This window comes from Dermatophagoides farinae, chromosome 3 (assembly GCF_024713945.1).
Source record: "Dermatophagoides farinae isolate YC_2012a chromosome 3, ASM2471394v1, whole genome shotgun sequence".
In the NCBI taxonomy this organism is placed as follows: domain Eukaryota; kingdom Metazoa; phylum Arthropoda; class Arachnida; order Sarcoptiformes; family Pyroglyphidae; genus Dermatophagoides; species Dermatophagoides farinae.
In genome coordinates, this window is record NC_134679.1 from 681,852 (window position 1) to 703,095 (window position 21,244).

Sequence of the window (21,244 nt, forward strand, 5' to 3'; positions counted from 1 at the left end):
CCATCTCAGGGCCTAGAATTGTACTATCTATATAAATATACCAATGTTTATTGACAATGTGTGTTGATGATGATGATGATTCTTTTCCAATGTCATCTGGGTGAACACACAAGAATTCCATCAATTCTTGTGCGAGTGTGTGTGTGTAAATGAATACAATTTTTTGAAGAAAAAAAAGTAAGTTTCATTGATTTTTTTTATACAACCTAAGCTTTCAATTCCAAAAGTTCAATTGAAATTTGATCCAATTTGAATCGGGTTTCTTTTGCATTTTTTTTCGATTGACAAACACGTACACACACACACACGTACGTACAAAAAATTCAAAATATTTGTCAACCAAATGTGTGATTGATTACTGATAACCTCGAACAAGGTTAACAGAAAATAAAAGTGTATACAATTTCAAGTGTAGATGATGATGATGATAAACAAGTTTTGTTATATTTTTTTTTTACTAATCAATTGCCAAAAATTGAAAAATGAAATGCGAATGAAAATGAAAACGGGGTCCATATTAATCTCAAATGACAGCCAAATATGTGTGTGCGTGTGTGTGTGTGTGTGATATTTATAAATATCAAAAATCAAAAAACATAGATACACACTAGATATAAATGACAACTTTTTTTTTGTTGTTATTTGTTTTTCATCGTTATTAATTTTTTTTTTGCTACAATTTTCATGTTTCTAAATATTTCATTTCATTTTTTTTTTTGCTTCATCTTGAAGACAAAATCACGTTATTATTAAATTAATAATTCATTTGTGCTAGATTTTTTCTTGATACAAATTCAAAGCAAAAAAAAAAAAAGTTTGTGCAATAATAACAAAATGGCTACCATCGAAACGAATGAAGCGTTTGTTCTTTATGCTAAAGATGATGCACGTGTTGTCCAATATCCAGTACCATCGAATCCTGGCCCTAATGGTTTGTATCGATGATCTGATGAATTGAATTGGGATTAATTTTTCATTAATTGATTAGAGGTTTTATGTAAAACACTGGCTGTCGGTATTTGTGGATCGGATATTCATTATCTAAAAGAAGGACGTTGTGGAAAATTCATTGTCAATGAACCAATGGTACTTGGCCATGAAACGGCAGCGGAAATTATTGCCACCGGATCGGATGTTAAAGATTTTAAACCAGGTGATCGTGTGGCTGTTGAACCAACGGTTCCATGTGAAAAATGTGAATGGTGTACCAAAAACAAATATAATCTTTGTCCGGATGTAACCTGTCATGCTACACCACCGATTCATGGTACATTGCAACGTTATTTTATTCATCCAGCTAAATATTGTTTCAAGTAATTTCAGTCATTTGTTTTTTTCTTGATGATTATCTGATTTGATAATTTTCTTATTGTTTTTTTTCAGAGTTCCCGACAGTTTATCAGTGGATGAAGCTGCCGTTGTTGAACCATTAGCTGTTGCTGTACATGGATGTCGTCGTGTACCGATCACAAAAGATTCAACAGTTTTAGTCACTGGTGCCGGTCCTATTGGTCTTTTGGTGATGGCCACAGCTAAAGCTTATGGTGCCCGTCGGGTAGTTGTCACTGAAATCAATGAATATCGATTAGGTTTAGCACGTGAAATGGGTGCCGATGAAACGTTGCTTTTTGATCGTAGTACAACTGAACAACAAATGGTGGATAAAATCAGCGAAGCATTTGGTGGAAATTTACCCGATATAACATTAGAATGTTCTGGTGTTGGCATTAATTTTCGTGTAGTCATGTTGGCCACTAAACCTGGTGGCCATTGTATGATGATTGGTATTGGGCCAGCTGATTATAATCTGCCAATAGCTACGGCTTCAGCACGAGAAATCACTATTTTAGGTGCATTTCGTTATCAAAATTGGTATGTATATTTGGAAAGACAAAAAAATAAAAATGCGGAAAAATCGATTATTTAAAATTCATAACATTTGGAAATAATCGTTTTTTGTTTTGTTTTCCATAGTTTCCCTGAAGCAATTAATTTATTGTCATCAGGACGTGTTAAAGTTGGTGGTTTGATTTCACATCGTTTTGATTTCAAAGATAGTCTTGAAGCTTACGAAACAGCCGCCGCTGGTAAAGGAATCAAAATTATAATCAAAGTATAGATATAGAAAAAAAATAACAACAGACAGGCAAACGATTTGCAAAATACTAAAAAAAATGCACTCTATAAATAAAAATAAAATATCAAACAAAAAATGAAAACAAAAACAGATTTCTTAAACTCTGAATAAATAAATTTTTTTTTTGCAAAACGACAGAAAAAAAAATTTTTGTCGGTTTTTTTTCCACATTTTCAAGGATTATTTTTTTTTTAATCAGCCAAAAACAACAACAATAATGATAATGATCATTACCTGTTGAAATTTATTTTCTTTAATGACGACGACGATCATCATCAGATAAGTGATGAAAATGAAATAAACACAAAACGAAAATCAGATGTTCTTTTTTTATTTTGAAAATAAACAAACTGATTATATTTGTATTGATTGATTCATTCCGATCATATTATTATCATCATCATGATCGATAATTATGGACAATTTTCAATCAATTTAAAAATAAAGTTAAAAATAAAATTGCCAAATTTTTGTTTATTTTTTTCTGTTTGAAATTAAACAAAAAAAAAGGATGGTGATTGAAATCATAACAACAACAGTTTTGATTATGAAATTTTGTTTTGTTGTCTTGTTGTTTTTTGAATTTACTTTGATCACCATAAATAAATTGATTTGGATTTGGATTTTTTTTTCACAATATTTTTTTATGCATACAGTTTGTTGATCCGCAATAAAAAAAAAATTATGGACATCACAGAAAGACGGTGCAATTTTTGTTGTAATAATCACCATCATCATCATCATCAGACATTAATGCTCCATTAACAGCCGATCAAAATATGTGTAGTAGTTCATATATAGCGACTACGAAATTTGAAATTTGAAATTTATAATTTTTTTCAATTTGACATTTTTTAATCTTAAATTATACAATTTTAAATTTGGATGCATTTTTTTTTCTTATTTTTAAAATCATATAGGATCACGATCGATCGATGATAATCAATGATAATCAATCAATCAATCAATCAACAACAAAAATCACTGATATGTGCTTCATCCAAAATTGAATGTCAAGTTTTGTCATTTTGTTTTTCCCCATTCACAACCAATCAGTTTTGGTGGAAAAGAAAAAATTCTTTGAAATTGAATTTATGATAACCAAAAAAAAAAAAGTAACAAACGTAAACGTAACGGATTCGTAATTTCAATGTAAAAACAGTAAAAATAAAAAATTATTCATTCCAACGCATCATTATCATCTGATCAATCAAAAACGAATAAAAATAATAATAAAAAATAAACATTGATATGTGCTTGAACCAAACTTGAATGTCAAGTTTTTTTCCCTTTCTCAACCACCACCACCACCACCACCACAACCACCGCCATCACCATCACAGTTATTTTAAATGGATAAAATGTGATTCAATGCTACAATAACAACCACAGCAGAAACGGTGATGAAGAAAAAAAAGGAAAAATCTATAATGGATTAATATGTTGATTAATCAATCAATTTTTAAGCAATCAGCATGATTTGAAACTGTGGTATGCGTGTGTGTGTGTGTGTGTGTGAGTGGTGTTCCAAGAGAATGCTCTGAAGCAGCAATGAAATTCATCAAATAATAAAAAAATAAAGGAAGCTGATCTGATGATCATGATATTCAGAGCAGACACACGCACACACACACACATAGAAAGAAGACAGAAAAAAACTGAGAGAGTATTTGGATGATCAGATGAAGAAGAAAAAAAAACAGGTTATGTAGTGGCATTGAATGATCATTTTCGAACTGAACAAAGCAAATGAATTGAATTAAAAAAAAAGAAGAAAGTGTAAAACTTTTACCATTTACATAGCCTATAGAGATTTTCAAATAACATATATAAATACCATGGAAATGTATTCAATGATTCATTCAATCATCAATCGATCGATATATAGAGAAAATTTTTGAATCTTGTTCATTTGCTTCGTATCGGTTATTCATTGAAAAAGTTGAAAAATTTTCTTTGAAAAACAATTCATCATCATCATCATTCATCTATAATCGTTAAATTTCAACAAAACAAAACCAAAAAAAAAAAAAAAAAAAAAAAATGGATAACACTGAACGTGATCTTTGTCAATTAATCATCCAGGCACGACGATTACCATGTGAACAATTGGAACCATGTAAAGATTGGACTAAAGAAGAAATTGCACGAGCCAAAAAAATGTATCAAAAAATTGATCGTCTTCAATCATCGCCAAAAATTTCATCAAAATTATTCAATGAAGCACGTGATTGTTGCGATATGTTGAGTGGTTATATCCGTAAATTAGAATTACATATGCTATCATCGAATACACGTGCTATTAATTCGTTGACCGATCTTGGTAATGCAAACAAAGCTGCTGCAATCTATTGAAACAATGACAACGGAAAAACTTTCTCGCTCAATCTCTCTGGATACAAAATACAATGGCCAATATACATTTACATGCATATTTAATCTTTTTCATCATTGAAAAAATATTGTCTTTTTTTTCTTTCTTTCTTTTTACTCATTTATTCATTTTTTAATCCAATGTCTTTTTAACAAAAAAAAAAAAAAAAAAAACAAAAAAACCAATTTGATGATTTGATGAATTTGAATTCAATGTGAATAAAAATAAAGCAAAAACAAAAATTTATCCGATTTTCGTATTTTTATTTGACAGGAAAAAAAATGCCAAAAACCAATCGTAAATAAATTGTTTCAAAAGTCAAAAAAAAAAAAACACGAAAAAATTCACAGTCAATGTCCAATATATTTATATTTAGTAACAATAATGGCAAATAGAGATATCGAGTTTCTAAACATTTCCATGTGTTTTGACCATTTAAATGATCATAATGAAAAAAACTAATTCACTACCGATCCATATAACTAGCTAAAATACATAGATAAGGAAAACGGGAGCCAATTAATTGAAAATGGCGAAAATTGTGATTAACAAACACGTTCTGATATGATTATGATGATGATGAATATTGATGATCGTCGATGTGAAATTTTTAGTAATGTTGTGCAATTTTTTTTTTGGAACAACAACAATTATAACATCACACATTAGCATCATCAACATTAAATTGGATCGAGAGATTAAAGAAATTAATTTAATCAATTTAGCAATTTTTGATGCCATTTTTGGGCGAATTTATTCTTTTTTTTTTGTTTGTCATGTCGAAATCATATTTCCAAACCGACAGATGGCGTATACCGAACGTTTAAACAAGTCAATGCCAAATCATCGATCATCATCATCAAATTTCTTTGGCCAGTTTTTTTTGTTTTGTTTTGTATATTTCCATAAAATAGCCATTTGTTTATTTATTAGTGTGTGTGTGTGTGTGTGTGTTAAGAACACAACACAAAAACGAAGAAATATTCAGGAAATTGACCATCATCAATCGTCGTGTGGCAAAAAAAAACGAAACGAAACGAAACAAAATAATATGATTTCAAAGCTAATCACAAATGAACAAACAAACCAAACCAAAGTTTAAAATACAAATACACAAGTATATTTTGTAATCATTGAATGATGATGAAGATGATGATCATCATAATCATCATCATCATTGTTGAATATAATTTTTCTACATTTATTCAAGGATTCTTATTATGGTGTGTGAAAAAAAAATTAATAAAAAAAAAAACAAAACAAAAAACAATTATAATGTAACAAACAAAAACAGGAAAAGAGATGGAATAATGAAAAAAAAAATTTCAAAAAAAAAAAAAACAAAAAACAAAACAAAACACAATAGCAATCAAAACACTTTATTTAATAAATAAATATAATCAAAAATGGTCATCATCATGGATCTCGTGTTTATTATTATCATGATGATGATGATGATGAGGTAAATGATACATGAAAATGATGATGATGATAATTATATCCTGCCACAGCAATATATATTATCCATACTTGACCTCAATTCTGGTACATCTTTTGTTTTTACATTCTTTCAAGGTATTTTTTTTTTGTTTAATGCCGGTGTTTATTTTTCCAATATTTTTTTCAACGAAATTCCATTAATTTTTCTTTTCATTAAAATATCATCTGTTTGATCAAAAATCATCATTGTCATTTGAAATGCGTGATCGTTTTGTTAATTGGGTCATAAATCATCATCATCATCATCATTTTTTTCCATTGGGAGTGGAAATTATTTTACCAGAGAAAAGAAAAAACGAAATTCCTCTATTATTATGCAATAATAACCTAACACAACTACTGATGTTGTTGACCTGGAAAAAAAATTAATTACACAAACATCTATTATTACTATGTGATGATGATGGAATAATTTTCATATTTTGAAACAAACAAATGTTCAAATTATGAGTCTAGTGATCATGTTGAATGCATGAATGGATGATGATTGTGCTTAGTCTAGATTATTTTTAAGTGTGAACGTAATGACATTATTGTCTCACGAGTACAATAATCATCATCATCATCATCATGATGGTGATAATTGTTTTCATTCTCTTAATGAAGTTTTTTTTTATGTTGCGTGAAAAGAAGAAACGAAATTCGTTTTTTTAAAATGATGATGATGATGATGATGATGTGCACCAAAAACACCGAAACACATTTTGCTTATTTCAACTTTGTTTTCGTTGAAATTTAATTATCAATCACCAATTGTCATCATCATCATCATAATGATCATCATGTCGATGATGATCATTATGTTGTCATTAAAGTTTAAAAAATTTGATTCATTTTAATTAAAATTTAATAATCAAAATCAGGAAACGTTCTCACACATGCACACACATTCTACTTTGGTTTTGGTATTTTTTTTTTTTGGTCATGAGAACAAATTCCAATCATCATCGTTCGAATCAATTAATCGATAAATCTCTCTTCTGAATTCGATTAATTGAATTTTGACAATTTATGGTGTTTGAGAAACAATGATGGAGATCTCCAATTGTCACAAACAATTGATTTGTGGTATTTAAGCAAACTGTTTGCAATAAGTTTCAAGGATTTTCTGTTCATCATCATCATCATCGTCATCAAACACAATGGATCAATCATCATTATCGTTAAATCCAAACAGTAAAATTGAAAATGAACTTTATCGTTTGATGATCCGTTCACGACAAATGATCAGAAATGGATTGCAACCAGATCTTGATTGGAATGAAGAAAAAATTATTGATTCTGGAAAATTGTTAAAAGAAATCGAAATGATACAACGTACAATGAAAATGATAAATAAAACAATAAACGTGAAATTGTTCAATGAATCACGTGATTGTTGTGAAGAATTGAAAAAATTTACAAAATTATTGATCGAACATCGTAAACAATTGAAACAAATTGATCGCGATCAAATGCTAAAATCATTGGATGAATGGAGCGAACAAAATGACAATTTTGGCCGTATACGTAAATATTTTTTCAATGTGTAAGCGAAAAAAAATGACAACTGGCAAATTTGCACTTGAAATTATCTTGTTTTAATCAAATTAAATAAAGAAAAAAAAATGAACCGAATTTTATCTAAAAATTTTTTTTTGAAAATAAAAAACAAAAAATAAAATTTTCTTTTCTTCTCTTTACAATGATTAAAATCAAACATGAATCATCATTTCTATATGTTATTACTGTGTATTATTGGCATTGATGATTGTTTGTTTGTGATAAAAGAAAAATAAACAAACAAACAAGCAGACATTATGATAATGGCTCTTGACCATTGCATTGTGGGTGGAAAAAAAAATTTTTTCCATACAGCCATCATCATCAAAATGATGATGATAATGGCATGACATTTTTTTTATGGCCAAATTTTGTTGTTGTTGTTGTTGTTGTTTGTTGCTCGTCCTATCATCACACCTAGCTATTAATTCATTGTTTGTTGGCCACTTTGATGAAAATGATGATTATCACAAACACACACACACACACACACACACAAACGTGCACTTGCATGAACAAAGTAATGGTCCAAACTGCAGTAAAAAATAAGGATGGACAATTGGTATTTAAATGGTTTTTTTGTAGTAGAGAAAAAAAAACGATGATACATCATCACCATCATCATTTTTTCTGATACTTTTTAGTCAAATTCATTTCGAGAACGACTACGATTCAATTTCAACTTCAATTTTTGATTTCAACTCAATTTCAATTTCGTCAAATTCAACAAAATCATCATGTCGACAGCAAAAGAACGTGCCGAAAAAGAAATGCAACAATTAATCGCTAAAACACGTAAATCAATTGTTAATGAATTGGATTCATGTATTGATTGGATCGATGATGAAAAAAAGAAAGCGAAAAAATTATTGGAACAAATTGAAAAAATACAACGACAATGGCCTGGAATCGATGCAAAATTGTTCAATGATTCACGTGATTGTTGTGATGATTTACGACAATGGATCAAACGTCTGGATGAACATCGTAAATCTGTATTGAATAATGATGATCGTTTGGTTGTCAACACACTTGATGAATTGGGTCGTGCTAATGAAGGATTTCAACGTTCTCGTAAGATTCTTTTCTATAAATAAATCCATCCACATTCGAATGAAACCTTCCACAAATTCCATGATGAAATTGACCATAATTTTCATTTTTTCTTTCTTTGAATCTCATTTCTTTGACGCCATAACAAAAAAAAAGTGATGATGGTCAAACATTTTGATCAAAAGTCATTTGACTACTGATGTATCTCATTCGTAATTTTTTCTTTTTTTAGTCATTCAAATTAAATTTTAATAGTAAAAAAAGGCTAAGTTTATTTATTTATAAATTATATATGAATCATTTGGTAAAACGAGCAAGTAAACTACAATCAATCAATCAATCAATTAAGAAAATGATAATAAGTAGGCCGAGATAATGTGTGCTAAATGGTGGGTGTTTCGTGTTTGCAGAATTTTTTTTTGTATGAGAGTATGATTTGTGTTGAAAGTTTATCTGTGACTGTATGAGAAAATAAGAAAAAAAATCAAAAAATTAAATCACATTTTGAAAGAAAAAAAACTAATGTGTTGAAGAAGTGTGTGTGTGTGTGTGTGTGTAAAAATCGTTGGAATCTAATCAACTTCTTCCATTCGTGATTTATCATTAGCATCGGCATCAGCATCCGGTACAATTGTGTTGGCAATTGTTCCATCAATTTCATTTGAATCGATAGCCATTTCATCTTCATCGATACCAAGACCAAGTTTAATCATACGATAGATTCGTGATGCATGTGTTTGTGGATCTTCCAAACTGAATCCTGAACATAAAAGCGATGTTTCATACAACAAGATGACCAAATCTTTAACGGATTTATCATTCTTGTCTGATTCAGCTTTCTGTCGCAATGTTTCAATAACCGGATGATCAGGATTAATTTCCAGATTCTTTTTAGCAGCCATATAACCCATTGTAGATGAATCACGTAAAGCCTGTGCTTTCATGATACGTTCCATATTAGCACTCCAACCATATTGACTGGTAACAATACAGCATGGTGAACTAACCAAACGATTCGATACGAGAACTTTTTCCACTTTTTTGTCCAAAATATCTTTCATAATTTTACAAAGATTTTCGAATTTTTCCTTTGCCTCTTCGAAACGTTTCTTTTCTTCATCATCTTCAGGCAATTCAAGACCTTCTTTGGTTACCGATACCAATTGTTTACCATCATATTCTTTTAGCTGTTGTACACAATATTCATCAATCGGTTCAACCATATAGATTACTTCGTAACCACGTTTACGTACACGTTCAACGAATGCAGAATTCGACACAATTTCACGTGATTCACCAGTGATAAAATAAATGTGTTTTTGATTTTCTTTCATTCGTGATACATAATCTTTCAATGAACAAACATCATCACCAGTTGCCGATGTATAGAATCGCAGTAAATCGGCCAATTTTTTACGATTATTATGATCTTCATGAATGCCAAGTTTAAGATTTTTCGAAAATTGTTCATAAAATTTCTTATACGTTTCTTTATCTTCGGCCAATTCTTCGAATAATTCAACACATTTTTTCACCAAATTCTTACGGATCACTTTCAATATTTTATTCTGTTGCAACATTTCACGAGAAATATTCAACGGCAAATCTTCGCTATCGACAACGCCTTTCATAAAATTCAAATATTCCGGTATTAATTCTTCGCAATTTTCCATAATAAACACACGTCGTACATAGAGCTTGATGTTATTTTTTTGTTTACGATTTTCGAATAAATCAAATGGTGCACGTTTCGGCACAAACAACAGGGCACGAAATTCTAATTGTCCTTCAACGGAAAAATGTTTGACAGCCAGATGATCATCCCAATCATTGGTTAAACTTTTATAGAATTCAGCATATTCTTCTTGTGTGATTTCTTCTGGATTTCGCATCCAAATTGGTTTGGTTTTATTCAATTCTTCTTCATCCGTATATTTTTCTTTAATTTTTTTCGTTTTCTTTTTCTTCTTTTCATCATTTTTATCATCATCGGTTACATCTTCAATTTTTGGTTCATCACCATCATCATCTTTGTTTTCTTCAGTGGTTTTTTCTTCCGTTTCATCAACTTTCATTTCTTCATCTTCATCATCGGATATTTCTTTTTCACGTTCTTTATTTACAACCAATTTGATTGGATAGCCAATGAATTGTGAATGTTTCTTGACAACATCTTTGATACAACGTTCTTCACAATATTCAATTTGATCTTCTTTCATATATAAAACAATTTTCGTACCACGAGCCAATTGTTCACCATTATCATGATCTGGACGAATAGTAAATGATCCACCAGCCGATGATTCCCAAACCCATTGTTCATCGTCATTATGTTTCGAATGTACGGTAACTTTATCCGCCACCAAATATGCAGAATAAAAACCAACACCGAATTGACCAATCATGGATATATCGGCACCAGCTTGCAATGCTTCCATAAAAGCTTTAGTACCAGATTTAGCAATCGTACCAAGATTGTTTATCAAATCCGCTTTAGTCATACCGATGCCGGTATCAATAATGGTCAATGTTCGTTCATCTTTATTCGGAATAATTTTAATGTAAAAATCTTTACAATTGGCAATTTTCGATGGATCAATCAACGATTCATAACGTATTTTGTCCAATGCATCCGATGAATTTGATATCAATTCACGTAGAAAAATTTCTTTATTCGAATAGAATGTATTGATAATCAGGCTCATTAATTGAGCAATTTCGGCTTGAAAAGCGAATGTTTCAATTTCTTGATTTTCTTCCGGCATCGTTGTTTGATTGATTTTTGGTTAATTCACACGTTGTTTTTATCGAACAATGACACGTAATTGTAAAAAATGAATTTGGTTGAAAAAATTGAGTATTTTGAATAGAGCACAAGCGAAAAAAACACTAATGATTACCCGAAATCGAAATCAATTCGCATTATTTATATGAATCGACGTTATTGTCAAGAAAATTGTGGAAAATTCCCGAAAAAATTATCGCTACATTTCAACTATGATTAGTGCCACTATGATTTTCATCAATCGACACATGAGCACATTGCGTTTTGCTTGCATGCACATGTGGCTAGTTTTTTTTTTGAACGTGTGTGTGTTGTGAATAGAGCAATAATTTCGAGAAAATTCTAAAATTTCTCGTACATTCTCTATAGAGCGATAAATTTTCAGATTCTGTACTTTTTTTCCGGGAAAATTCCTAGATTACATTTGACATGGAATTGATTGAAGTATTGATTCGACTTGGAATAAAAAAAATGATGACATTTATAAAAAAAAAATTTTCTCCAGAATTCAAAAAAGTAATCGATCAAAGCCATATAGTAAAAAGTGGTAGATTGTCAGAATTTTGATTGAAAATAAACATGTTTATGTCATTTTTTTTTACAAACACAAGTGTTTCAGACAGATTTTCTATCTGGCTATAATTTCCAATGGTCCAAAAAAAGCTTTATATAAATATGGGCCAATTGAATCGTTGATAAAGAAAAAAAAATATCGGCAACAAAATTTGGCCATTCATTTGACAAAGTTTGATGAAAAAAAAACCCACTGATTATGATACGTCAATCGATAATCTGCATTCTCGTTTGTTTATGGCTGATTCAATTTTGTTCATTGGTTCATTCGAGTAATGGTAATGAAATTGATTTTTTTTTCTTGGAATTTAGACCCATATATATGTAGAAGACGTTGTTTCATAATTGAAAAGTTTATTTAGATCGTGATCCATTTTCTGGACATCGTAAACCAGCGGAATATGCAAATGATGATGTAACCGAATCCACATCAAAATATCGTGGACCATCAAATGGTGGACCACCAGCTCATCATCATCGTATGGATTTCAATGATGATGATGATGATCAACCTAGTCCAAGACAAGATGAAGATGATTATCATGATGATCATTTTATTCCACCTGGACATCGTTATGGTCATAGAGGTCCAGGTCCGAATTTTATTCCACCTGGACATCGTTATGGTCATAAAGGTCATGATTTTATTCCACCTGGACATCGTTATGGTCATAAAGGTCATGATTTTATTCCACCTGGACATCGTTATCAAAGACGTCCACCTCATGATGATAGAGAAAGTATTACAATTTGTATACCAGAAGTTGTTTATATTATTGTTCCTTGTACTAATCAAACAGATAATCCAATAACATCGACCACACCAATGGATCGAACAACAACAACAACAACAACAACAACTGAACAACCATGATACATCCACCAGAGATATAAAGGAATTTGAGTAATTGTCACTTTCTTTTGACATTTTGAAATTGACTGATTGATTGATTTGGTTTGATTTGATTTACAATAACAAAATTATTATTAAAAATTTGACAATAAACAATAGATAGATTGACAATTTTTGTCAGAGCAAAAAAAAAAATTGAATAATCTGACAATGCAAAACATATGCAAAATGTGGATAGAGCTTTATTGGTTATATAAATAGCGTTTTTAAATCGAAAAAAAACCAAAAAACAAAAATTTTCAGTTTTGATTTGTTTGTTGTTGCATGAATTGCATTAGACAACAAAAAAAATGCGTCAATTATTCACCATTCTTTTCATTGGTTTATTCATCATTCAACTTTGTTTGATTATTCCATCATGTGATGCAAATCGTAACAGTAATTTGTTTGTTTTTTTTCGAAAAATTCTTTTCTTTTCTAATCAATAGATTATACGGATATTACATTTAGGACACCATCATCGAAGGCATAACAATCATAGTGAAGGACAGCAAGGTGGTCAAACAAGAGGAGAAGGACAACAAGGTGGTCAAGGACAAGAAGGTGAATATGGCAATAATCGTTATCCACCAACATATTTTTGGAACAATCACGAAAATGAACAACGTTAAAATGTGAAAAATAAAAATAAAACATTTGTCACATACACACTTACACAAATAATAACAAATTATTGAAAAATTCATCTTTTTATTTCAAAAATTCCCAAAATACAGTTCAATTAAATAAAATATAAAATAAACCGGTTTATTCTGAAATCAATCAATGTCTATCGATTTGGGTTTGATCGTTTGCAATTGCCAATTTTTACTCTGAAAACAGACTATTTGATTATCACAATCATATCAAATTGTTGATATTCATATGATGATAATCAGCAAACAAACAAAAAACGAGCAAAGAAAAAAAAATGACGAATAAAAATCATCAATAACATCATGTCGATACAAGCAACCAGAATTCTACGTTTCCGTTCAATCAGATTGAATCGGACAATAACAACAACAACAGCAACAACAGCAACAGCAACACTGAATGATAAATCAAATAATCGAACGGATATTGCCATTTTTGGTGGTGGAATTATTGGTTCATCCATAGCATATTTCATCAAGGATAAAGCACCAATCAATTTGGGTGTTACGGTCATTGAAAGAGATCCATATGTAAGTCTCTATGTGTCTGAATGTGTGTAAGTGTGTGTATGTCATGATGATCATCAGATTATTTGCATTATTTTAATTTTTCATAAACACAATCAAGTATACACGAGCATCTACAACATTATCGGTTGGTGGTATACGACAACAATTTTCTTTGCCTGAAAACATTCAACTGTCAATGTTTACAGCTAGATTTTTGCAAAATATTCGACAATATCTAAGTATTCTGGATCAACCACCATCGGATGTTGCATATCATCAAATGGGATATTTAACACTTGCTGATAATCATCAAGCCAGCATATTGTGGGAAAATTTTCAAATACAAAAACAATATGGAGCATCAATAGAATGGTTGACAAATGAACAGCTTTCAAAGAAATTTCCTATGATTAACACGAATGGCATTGAAGCAGCTGTATTCGGTACAGCAAATGAAGGATGGTTTGATCCATATCGTTTATTGGTGGCAATGAAAAGTAAAGCAAAATTTTTAGGTACTAAATTCGTACATGCAAATGTTATTGGATTCCATCATGATAACGATGGATCAAAAAAAAAATGTCAAAAAGTCAGCATACGACAACCAGATGGTAATGAGATGGAAATCATGTTTGACATTGGTGTTGTTTGTACTGGTTATGATTCGAAACAAATTGCCAAATATATTGGTTACGATGACATACAACGTAGAATTAATTTTCCCATTGAACCACGTAAACGTTATGTTTTCGTAGTCGATTGTCGTAATTATGATCCTGATTATAAATTTCCATTTTTATTGGATAAAACCGGTGTTTATTGTCGACAAGAAAGTCAAAAGGGTATTTTCATTTGTGGTCGATCACCACCAACATTGGTGGAAGAACCAGAAATCGATAATCTAGATGTGGATTATTCATTTTTTGATGAATATGTTCATCCAATATTAGCCGAAAGGATGCCTTGTTTTGAAGCATTGAAAATCAAATCAGCATGGGCCGGTTTTTATGATTATAATCATTTGGATCAAAATCCAATCGTCGGTATGGATCCATTTTATTCGAATATTTATTGGGCCACAGGATTCAGCGGTCACGGCATACAGATGGGACCGGCCATCGGCCACGCAATGATGGAATTAATATTGAATGGACGATTTGAAACAATTAATCTCGAACGTTTTGGTTGGGATCGAATATTGAATAATAGGCCATTGAAAGAACGAAATATTTATTGAAACAAAAAAAAATTAAAATCAAAGTAATCAAAATCAAATTGATGATGATGATTAGATATGTACACAGATCAAAGTACACAGCATTTTTTTTTCTCATTTTCAATAATAAAAATTTCATGTGATTACACAAAAAAAAAAATTGAAAATTTATTTTTCATTTTCCGATATCGGTCATTCTAGTTTTGGTTCATGTCAACAACCAATCTGTCAATTAAGGGGAGACGAGTCAACAAAAAAAATGTACCCAGAATCTAACCCTATTCCTGTCCTATTATTGTTCCTTTCGATATTCATCCATGCAATAGCAACAAGTGAAACGATTGAAAATGAAACCAAATTGTTTCATTATCCAAATGTTTATCGTAATGAAACAATTTATGATGAATTTTTTGGAATAAAAGTGAGTGAAAAATTTTATTTTTTTAAGAAACAAAAATTCATTACACACACACACACACACTTGAATAGATTTATGATCCATATCGATGGCTTGAAAATACAATCAGTAATGAAACGAAACAATTTGTTCGACAACAAAATGCCATAACATTGCCTTATCTTCAATCATGTAAATATAGAGATCATATCCGTAAAAAGTATAGACAATTATTGGAATATGAACGTGTTGTTTGTCCATTCAAACGTGGTCCATATTATTTTATTCTAAAAAATAAAGGATTACAAAATCATTATATCCTGTATAAAATGCCAAATGGACCAGATGATCTGGATAATGTTGAAGTGTTTATTGATACCAATAAAATGAGTTCTGATGGATCTATATCAATGGCATCAACAAGTTTTTCCAGAGATGGTAAATGGTGTGCATATGGATTGGATGAATCTGGTTCTGATTGGAATATAATACGAATACGTTCAACGGAAAATAATACCGATTTGAATGAAATATTGACAAACATTAAATTTTCATCTGCATCGTGGACAAATGATAATCAAGGATTTTTCTATTCGGTAATTGAATTCAATAATTATTATTGATTATTTAATTGATTGATTCTGATTTTTGATTAGCGTTATCCAAATGAAAGTCGAATTGATGGCACTGAAACGGCAGCGAATAAATTCAATAAACTTTATTATCATCGTATTGGAACCGCACAACAAGATGATATTCTAGTCTATGAAACACCTGATCAGCCAATGAATCGTTTGTAAGAATCATGAAATCATATGGATCATTTAATTAATAAAAAAAATTTTTATTCAATTTCAAGCTATGGCAGGGTTAGTGATTGTGGTCAATATTTGAATGTATTCATTAAACAAAATAGTGAACATGAAGCATGGTATTATTATCGTTTCGGTGATAATCAAACTGAAAAAATTACCGGTAAACTTCGGCTTGAACCGATAATATCGACATTTGATTCAAATTTTGCATACATATCAAATGATGGACCAATTCATTACGTACACACTAATCGTAATGCATCAAATTATCGTCTGGTCAAAGTAAATCTGACTGATCAATATAGCTATCATGAATCAAAATGGACAGATTTAATTCCTGAACATCAAGATGATGTTTTACGTGTCGTAAGAATAGTGAATAATGATTACATTATTTGTCATTATATTCGTGATATTAAAAGTCGGCTAGAGATACGAAATTTAACCGATGGAACTTTGATAAAACAATTGGAAATTCCATTAGGATCAATCGAATGGATCACTGGACAACGACAGAATGATAGCCAGATATTTTTCTCGATTACATCATTTTTAACACCAACAAGTATTTATCGTATCAAATTGAATAATACTGATGATGAACCGGATTATCTGAAATCAACGATATATCGACAATCGTGGCCAAAAAATTTTAATGCAAGTAAATTTGTGACCAAACAAATTTTCTACACAAGTAAAGACGGTACCAAGATTCCATTGTTTATAGCGCATAAAAAAGTGAGTAAAAAAATTTCAACAAAATTTTCGGAATTGATAAAATTTTCATTCATTCAGGACATAACAATGAACGGTGAAAATCCAACATTACTATATGGATATGGTGGATTCAATAGCGTGACGAAACCACGTTTCTCACCATCAAAATTGATCATGTTGGAAAATCTAAATGGTATCTATGCATTGGCTGGTATTCGTGGCGGTGGTGAATATGGAAAACGATGGCATAATGATGGAAAATTGTTGAATAAACAAAATAGTTTCGATGATTTTATTGAAGCAGCCGAATATTTAATCCGTAACAATTATACAAATGCACAAAAGTAAGCGAATAGAATGATTGATAAAGACAGAAATAAAAATCATCATAAATAAAATTCAATCAATCAATAGATTAATCATTGAAGGTGGATCCAATGGTGGACTGTTGGTGGCGGCCGTTTCAAATCAACGACCAGATCTAATTGGTTGTGTCATTTGTCGTGTTGGGTGAATATTAAACAAACAAAAAAAATTTTCAATTTATCAATCAATCCATATCTGAATCATTTCATTTCATTTTCGTCCAAGTCTATTGGATATGTTACGTTTTCCACGATTCACCATTGGACATGCATGGATATCGGAATATGGAAATCCAGAATCAGATGAAACATATTTCCATTATTTATATGGTTATTCACCGTTGCATAATATTCCTGACGGAAATAATGTGACCAGTTATCCGGCTACAATTTTGTTTACTGGTATTGACACATTTTGATCAATAAAAAGATATATAAATTTTCCAATCACGATTTCTTTTTTTTTGTCATTCAATAGCTGATCATGATGACCGAGTGGTGCCATTACATTCATATAAATATATTGCACAGCTTCAATATCAACTTGGCGATCGTTTCGCCCGTAAACCATTATTAATACGTATCGATACCGGTACCGGGCATGGTGGTGCAAAACCAACGGATAAAATCGTAAATAGAAAAAAATTTTCTTAATCAAAACAGCAAAAAAAAATTCCATTTTTTTCCTCTCATTTGATTCGATAACCAGATTGACGATACGGTGGACATTTACAGTTTTATTATCAATTCATTATCATTGAAATATTTGGATTAACATAAACACCATGAATTATTGAAATTCAAATAGTTTTTTTTGTGTGTGTGACCATTTGGAATTTTCAACAACCAAAAACAAAACAAAAAAAAATGGATAATAATCACATTTGGGATGTATTTTGTGTGGATTGGCCTGTGAAAAAAATCCAAGAATTAGAAAATGATTAAAAATTCCAATTTCAAAAAAATTACCTTGAATTTGGTGAATTAAATTGAAAAAAAATTTTCAGCTCATATTTCAGCCATAATACGAAATGGAAAATTATTATTAAAATTAACCAATGATGGTGATTCAATGGAACGAAAATCATCAATATCGATGGTATCGAAATCAAAATCACCATTTGTTTTAAGCTTTAAATTTGGCAAAGATATGGCTCTATGTATTCTTGGCACCTGGATATTTTCCAACAGACCGGAGATCGTATGAAATAATGGCCGCTGTTTACAATCCAGTTGTATACATTGTTGAATGAGTGCAATGAATTTTTTCGGCACATCATCACGTACTTGTTGAAGATTTGGTTTAAGAAAACCACGACCAACTAGATAAAGTATTTGATCTCGATTATTCAGATGATTATATGGTAACATTCCGGTAGCCACTTCAAACAAAACAATTCCATATGCATAAACATCACTCTGGAATGAATGTGCTGTACCACGTATGATTTCTGGTGCCATCCATAATATAGATCCGGTTGGTTGATTGGTTGGCTGTAGGCCACCCCAATGTGATTTCACAGTGGCCAGACCAAAATCACCAATTTTAACTGTGAAATCTTTTGACAAGAAAATGTTATTTGATTTAAGATCACGATGAATAATTTTCTTTGCATGTAGATAATCCATTCCTTGCGCTGTTTGTTTACCAATATCCAGAATTTGATTCATTTTGAAATTCGTTTCAATTACATGCAAATGTTTATAAAGGGATGATCCTTCACACCATTGTGTTACAATCATCAGCTGTGGTTTTGAAACATAACCCATGAATAGAATAATATTCACATGACGTGTTTTACGTAATACGGCCAATTCATTTTTAAATTCAAACAATTGTGCTTGTGTTGGTTCAGCTACTTTCAATTTTTTCACTGCCACTGGTCCATGCCATAGACCACGAAAAACCGTACCGAATGAACCGGAGCCGATACATTCTTTTATTTGTATTTCTGATTCTGGAATTTCCCAATCTTTTATCGATTCACGATTTGAAGCTGAATTTCGACGAATTTTTTTCAATGAACTTGCATCTGCAGAACGTGCCCGTGGTTCACGTACCGTTGTTGTAGTGGCGGCAATATCTTTTTCATTCGAATCAATCAATTTAACATCTTTGATCAGATTGATTGTAATGTTCGGTTCCGATGATGACCGTTCTCGAGTATCTGAACTAACCGAATTTGAACGTTTAATATCCATTCGCATACGATCAATATTACGACCATTACGTTGTAATAAATGTAATAGATATTGATTGGTTGGTTGACACATTGGTGAAATGTGTGATGAACAACGTGAATGGAATTTAATACCACATGTTTGACAACGTAAACAGGTGAATAGTATTTTCTGACAATATTCACAATTGGTCCATTTAAAAAATGAACGACGTATCTGATGTGTCATTATTCGTACTTCGATTTTGCTACAATTATTCAAATCGGCAACATCGGAATCCCATGCAATAGGCAGATTCGTATCACATGATGATACCGAACACATAGCCACAGTTAATTGCCGTTTTTTCATTGCACGTGCCAATGCATCACGTACAGTTTGTCCATCCTGTACAGGAATAATTGTCCGCTGTTGATTTGGAAGATGGACATGCAACAGACGTTTATTTGGAAACACTGAATTCATTTTTAATCGATTCCAGCAACAATTACTACATATAACAATGGATCAAATGAAACAAAAAAGGAAAAAGATTTTCATATTGAAAACTTACAGAATTCATCATTTCCAACAATCATAAAATAATTCAATGTTGTCAATTATTCCGAATGTAAACGATGAACTCATTCAAAAACAAAAACAAAAAAAAACAAACAAACCAGATGCTCGAAATTTTTATATTTTCATTTGCCGCTACTTTATTTTTTGTGTGTGTGTCAAAACTATATACAACAACAACAACAACAACAAATTCGAGTTTGGGGGATGCACAAGAGCAGCTGATTTCAGTTGTGTCTTGAAAACTTTCCATGTTAAATATTTGAATCAAATTATTGTTGTAATTATTTCTGAGAAATATCATTGTAATTCTCCATTTTGGATTTAGAAAAAAAAAATTTTTTTTCATTCTGATAAAACAGAAAAAAAAACAAAAAGTTTGATCCACATATTAGCTATGAGTATGGTAGTTCTCTTTATTTATCGTTTTTTTTTTATTTGGAAAAAAATCGATAAATCTGAAATAAACTTGTTTCACATGTGTGTGTGTGTGTGTTTGTGTGACATGATCAAGTTTTCAGGATCGAACCTTCAATTATTGTTCAGTTTTATACGAGTAATCCAATAATAATAATGACGATGGTGATGAAAATAATGAAAATTTTACAACGGTTTTTATCTGAGAAATTTAAAAAAAAAATTAAAAATCAAAATCAAAATAACGGAAAAAATGACTTTTCCGTTTCAACTAATTATTACTATTTCATAATATGAAATGATCTATATGATGATGAATGATAAGGAAAACCGAATGGGAAAAGCCATCTTCATCATCGTCATCATCATCATCATTGAAAATTGATCATGATGATGATGTTGTTGATGATGATGATGATGACGAAAGAGCAAAAAATTAAAATAACCATTCTGTTTACATTTCTCAATAGTCTTTTTTTCATCACTAATTATCATCATCATCATCATAGGCCAAGGGAACGGCGACGGCGACGACGACAGCAACAACAATCTAGCA

At 30.7% G+C, this 21,244-nt stretch overlaps 7 protein-coding genes across 12 annotated transcripts in view; 5 read left to right on the forward strand and 2 right to left on the reverse strand.

Moving 5' to 3' along the window:
• LOC124498143 (putative glutamate receptor) overlaps positions 1-21,244 on the reverse strand; it is a 61,170-nt gene that overhangs the window by 22,293 nt on the left and 17,633 nt on the right. The window lies entirely within an intron of this gene.
• Positions 17-2,225, forward strand: LOC124498573 (sorbitol dehydrogenase). 2 transcript variants are annotated; one of them, XM_047062345.2, is made up of 5 exons: positions 17-177; positions 776-931; positions 989-1,313; positions 1,384-1,872; positions 1,975-2,225. In XM_047062345.2, exons 2-5 carry the CDS (start codon positions 835-837, stop codon positions 2,117-2,119), a joined length of 1,056 nt encoding a protein of 351 aa, XP_046918301.1. In that variant the 5' UTR covers positions 17-177; positions 776-834; the 3' UTR covers positions 2,120-2,225. The 2 variants fall into 2 exon arrangements, with proteins under 2 accessions (XP_046918301.1, XP_075585724.1); XM_075729609.1 differs by having other exon boundaries at positions 83-177; positions 733-931.
• On the forward strand, positions 3,985-4,753 carry LOC124498574 (uncharacterized). Its single transcript, XM_047062346.2, has one exon. It carries the CDS (start codon positions 4,181-4,183, stop codon positions 4,490-4,492), a length of 312 nt encoding a protein of 103 aa, XP_046918302.1. The 5' UTR covers positions 3,985-4,180; the 3' UTR covers positions 4,493-4,753.
• LOC142597290 (uncharacterized) lies at positions 7,826-13,635 on the forward strand. Its single transcript, XM_047062041.2, has 2 exons — positions 7,826-8,627; positions 13,306-13,635. The coding sequence occupies exons 1-2, from the start codon at positions 8,291-8,293 to the stop codon at positions 13,347-13,349; spliced, it is 381 nt and encodes a 126-aa protein (XP_046917997.1). The 5' UTR covers positions 7,826-8,290; the 3' UTR covers positions 13,350-13,635.
• On the reverse strand, positions 8,853-20,381 carry LOC124498302 (heat shock protein 83). The gene is made up of 3 exons (XM_075729604.1): positions 20,267-20,381; positions 19,461-20,203; positions 8,853-11,352 (listed from the first exon to the last, which is right to left on the reverse strand). The coding sequence occupies exons 2-3, from the start codon at positions 20,176-20,178 to the stop codon at positions 9,179-9,181; spliced, it is 2,892 nt and encodes a 963-aa protein (XP_075585719.1). The 5' UTR covers positions 20,179-20,203; positions 20,267-20,381; the 3' UTR covers positions 8,853-9,178.
• Positions 11,350-12,973, forward strand: LOC124498303 (uncharacterized). 5 transcript variants are annotated; one of them, XM_075729614.1, is made up of 3 exons: positions 11,918-12,242; positions 12,318-12,700; positions 12,765-12,973. In XM_075729614.1, the coding sequence occupies exons 1-3, from the start codon at positions 12,164-12,166 to the stop codon at positions 12,774-12,776; spliced, it is 474 nt and encodes a 157-aa protein (XP_075585729.1). In that variant the 5' UTR covers positions 11,918-12,163; the 3' UTR covers positions 12,777-12,973. The 5 variants fall into 5 exon arrangements, with proteins under 5 accessions (XP_046917996.2, XP_075585729.1, XP_075585727.1 ...); XM_075729612.1 differs by having other exon boundaries at positions 11,919-12,242; positions 12,318-12,704; XM_075729613.1 differs by having other exon boundaries at positions 11,954-12,242; positions 12,327-12,704.
• LOC124498300 (prolyl endopeptidase) lies at positions 13,781-18,497 on the forward strand. The gene is made up of 10 exons (XM_047062037.2): positions 13,781-14,043; positions 15,440-15,659; positions 15,728-16,231; positions 16,292-16,431; positions 16,495-17,188; positions 17,246-17,511; positions 17,582-17,677; positions 17,759-17,934; positions 18,011-18,162; positions 18,242-18,497. Exons 2-10 carry the CDS (start codon positions 15,498-15,500, stop codon positions 18,305-18,307), a joined length of 2,256 nt encoding a protein of 751 aa, XP_046917993.2. The 5' UTR covers positions 13,781-14,043; positions 15,440-15,497; the 3' UTR covers positions 18,308-18,497.

Coding starts and splice junctions, on each gene's coding strand:
- LOC142597290 (XM_047062041.2), top strand. CDS start 8,291: ATGTCGACAGCAAAAGAACGTGCCGAAAAAGAAATGCAACAATTAATC. Junction 8,628..13,305: donor TGAAGGATTTCAACGTTCTC/GTAAGATTCTTT, acceptor TCTAATCAATAG/ATTATACGGATATTACATTT.
- LOC124498300 (XM_047062037.2), top strand. CDS start 15,498: ATGTACCCAGAATCTAACCCTATTCCTGTCCTATTATTGTTCCTTTCG. Junction 15,660..15,727: donor ATGAATTTTTTGGAATAAAA/GTGAGTGAAAAA, acceptor ACACTTGAATAG/ATTTATGATCCATATCGATG. Junction 18,163..18,241: donor CAAAACCAACGGATAAAATC/GTAAATAGAAAA, acceptor TTCGATAACCAG/ATTGACGATACGGTGGACAT.
- LOC124498303 (XM_047062040.2), top strand. CDS start 12,164: ATGATACGTCAATCGATAATCTGCATTCTCGTTTGTTTATGGCTGATT. Junction 12,243..12,317: donor ATTGGTTCATTCGAGTAATG/GTAATGAAATTG, acceptor ATAATTGAAAAG/TTTATTTAGATCGTGATCCA.
- LOC124498302 (XM_075729604.1), bottom strand. CDS start 20,178: ATGAATTCAGTGTTTCCAAATAAACGTCTGTTGCATGTCCATCTTCCA. Junction 11,353..19,460: donor ACAAATAAAAGAATGTATCG/GCTCCGGTTCAT, acceptor AAGAAAATCAAG/AAATTGAAACATTCGCTTTT.
- LOC124498573 (XM_047062345.2), top strand. CDS start 835: ATGGCTACCATCGAAACGAATGAAGCGTTTGTTCTTTATGCTAAAGAT. Junction 1,314..1,383: donor CCAGCTAAATATTGTTTCAA/GTAATTTCAGTC, acceptor GTTTTTTTTCAG/AGTTCCCGACAGTTTATCAG. Junction 1,873..1,974: donor GCATTTCGTTATCAAAATTG/GTATGTATATTT, acceptor TGTTTTCCATAG/TTTCCCTGAAGCAATTAATT.
- LOC124498574 (XM_047062346.2), top strand. CDS start 4,181: ATGGATAACACTGAACGTGATCTTTGTCAATTAATCATCCAGGCACGA.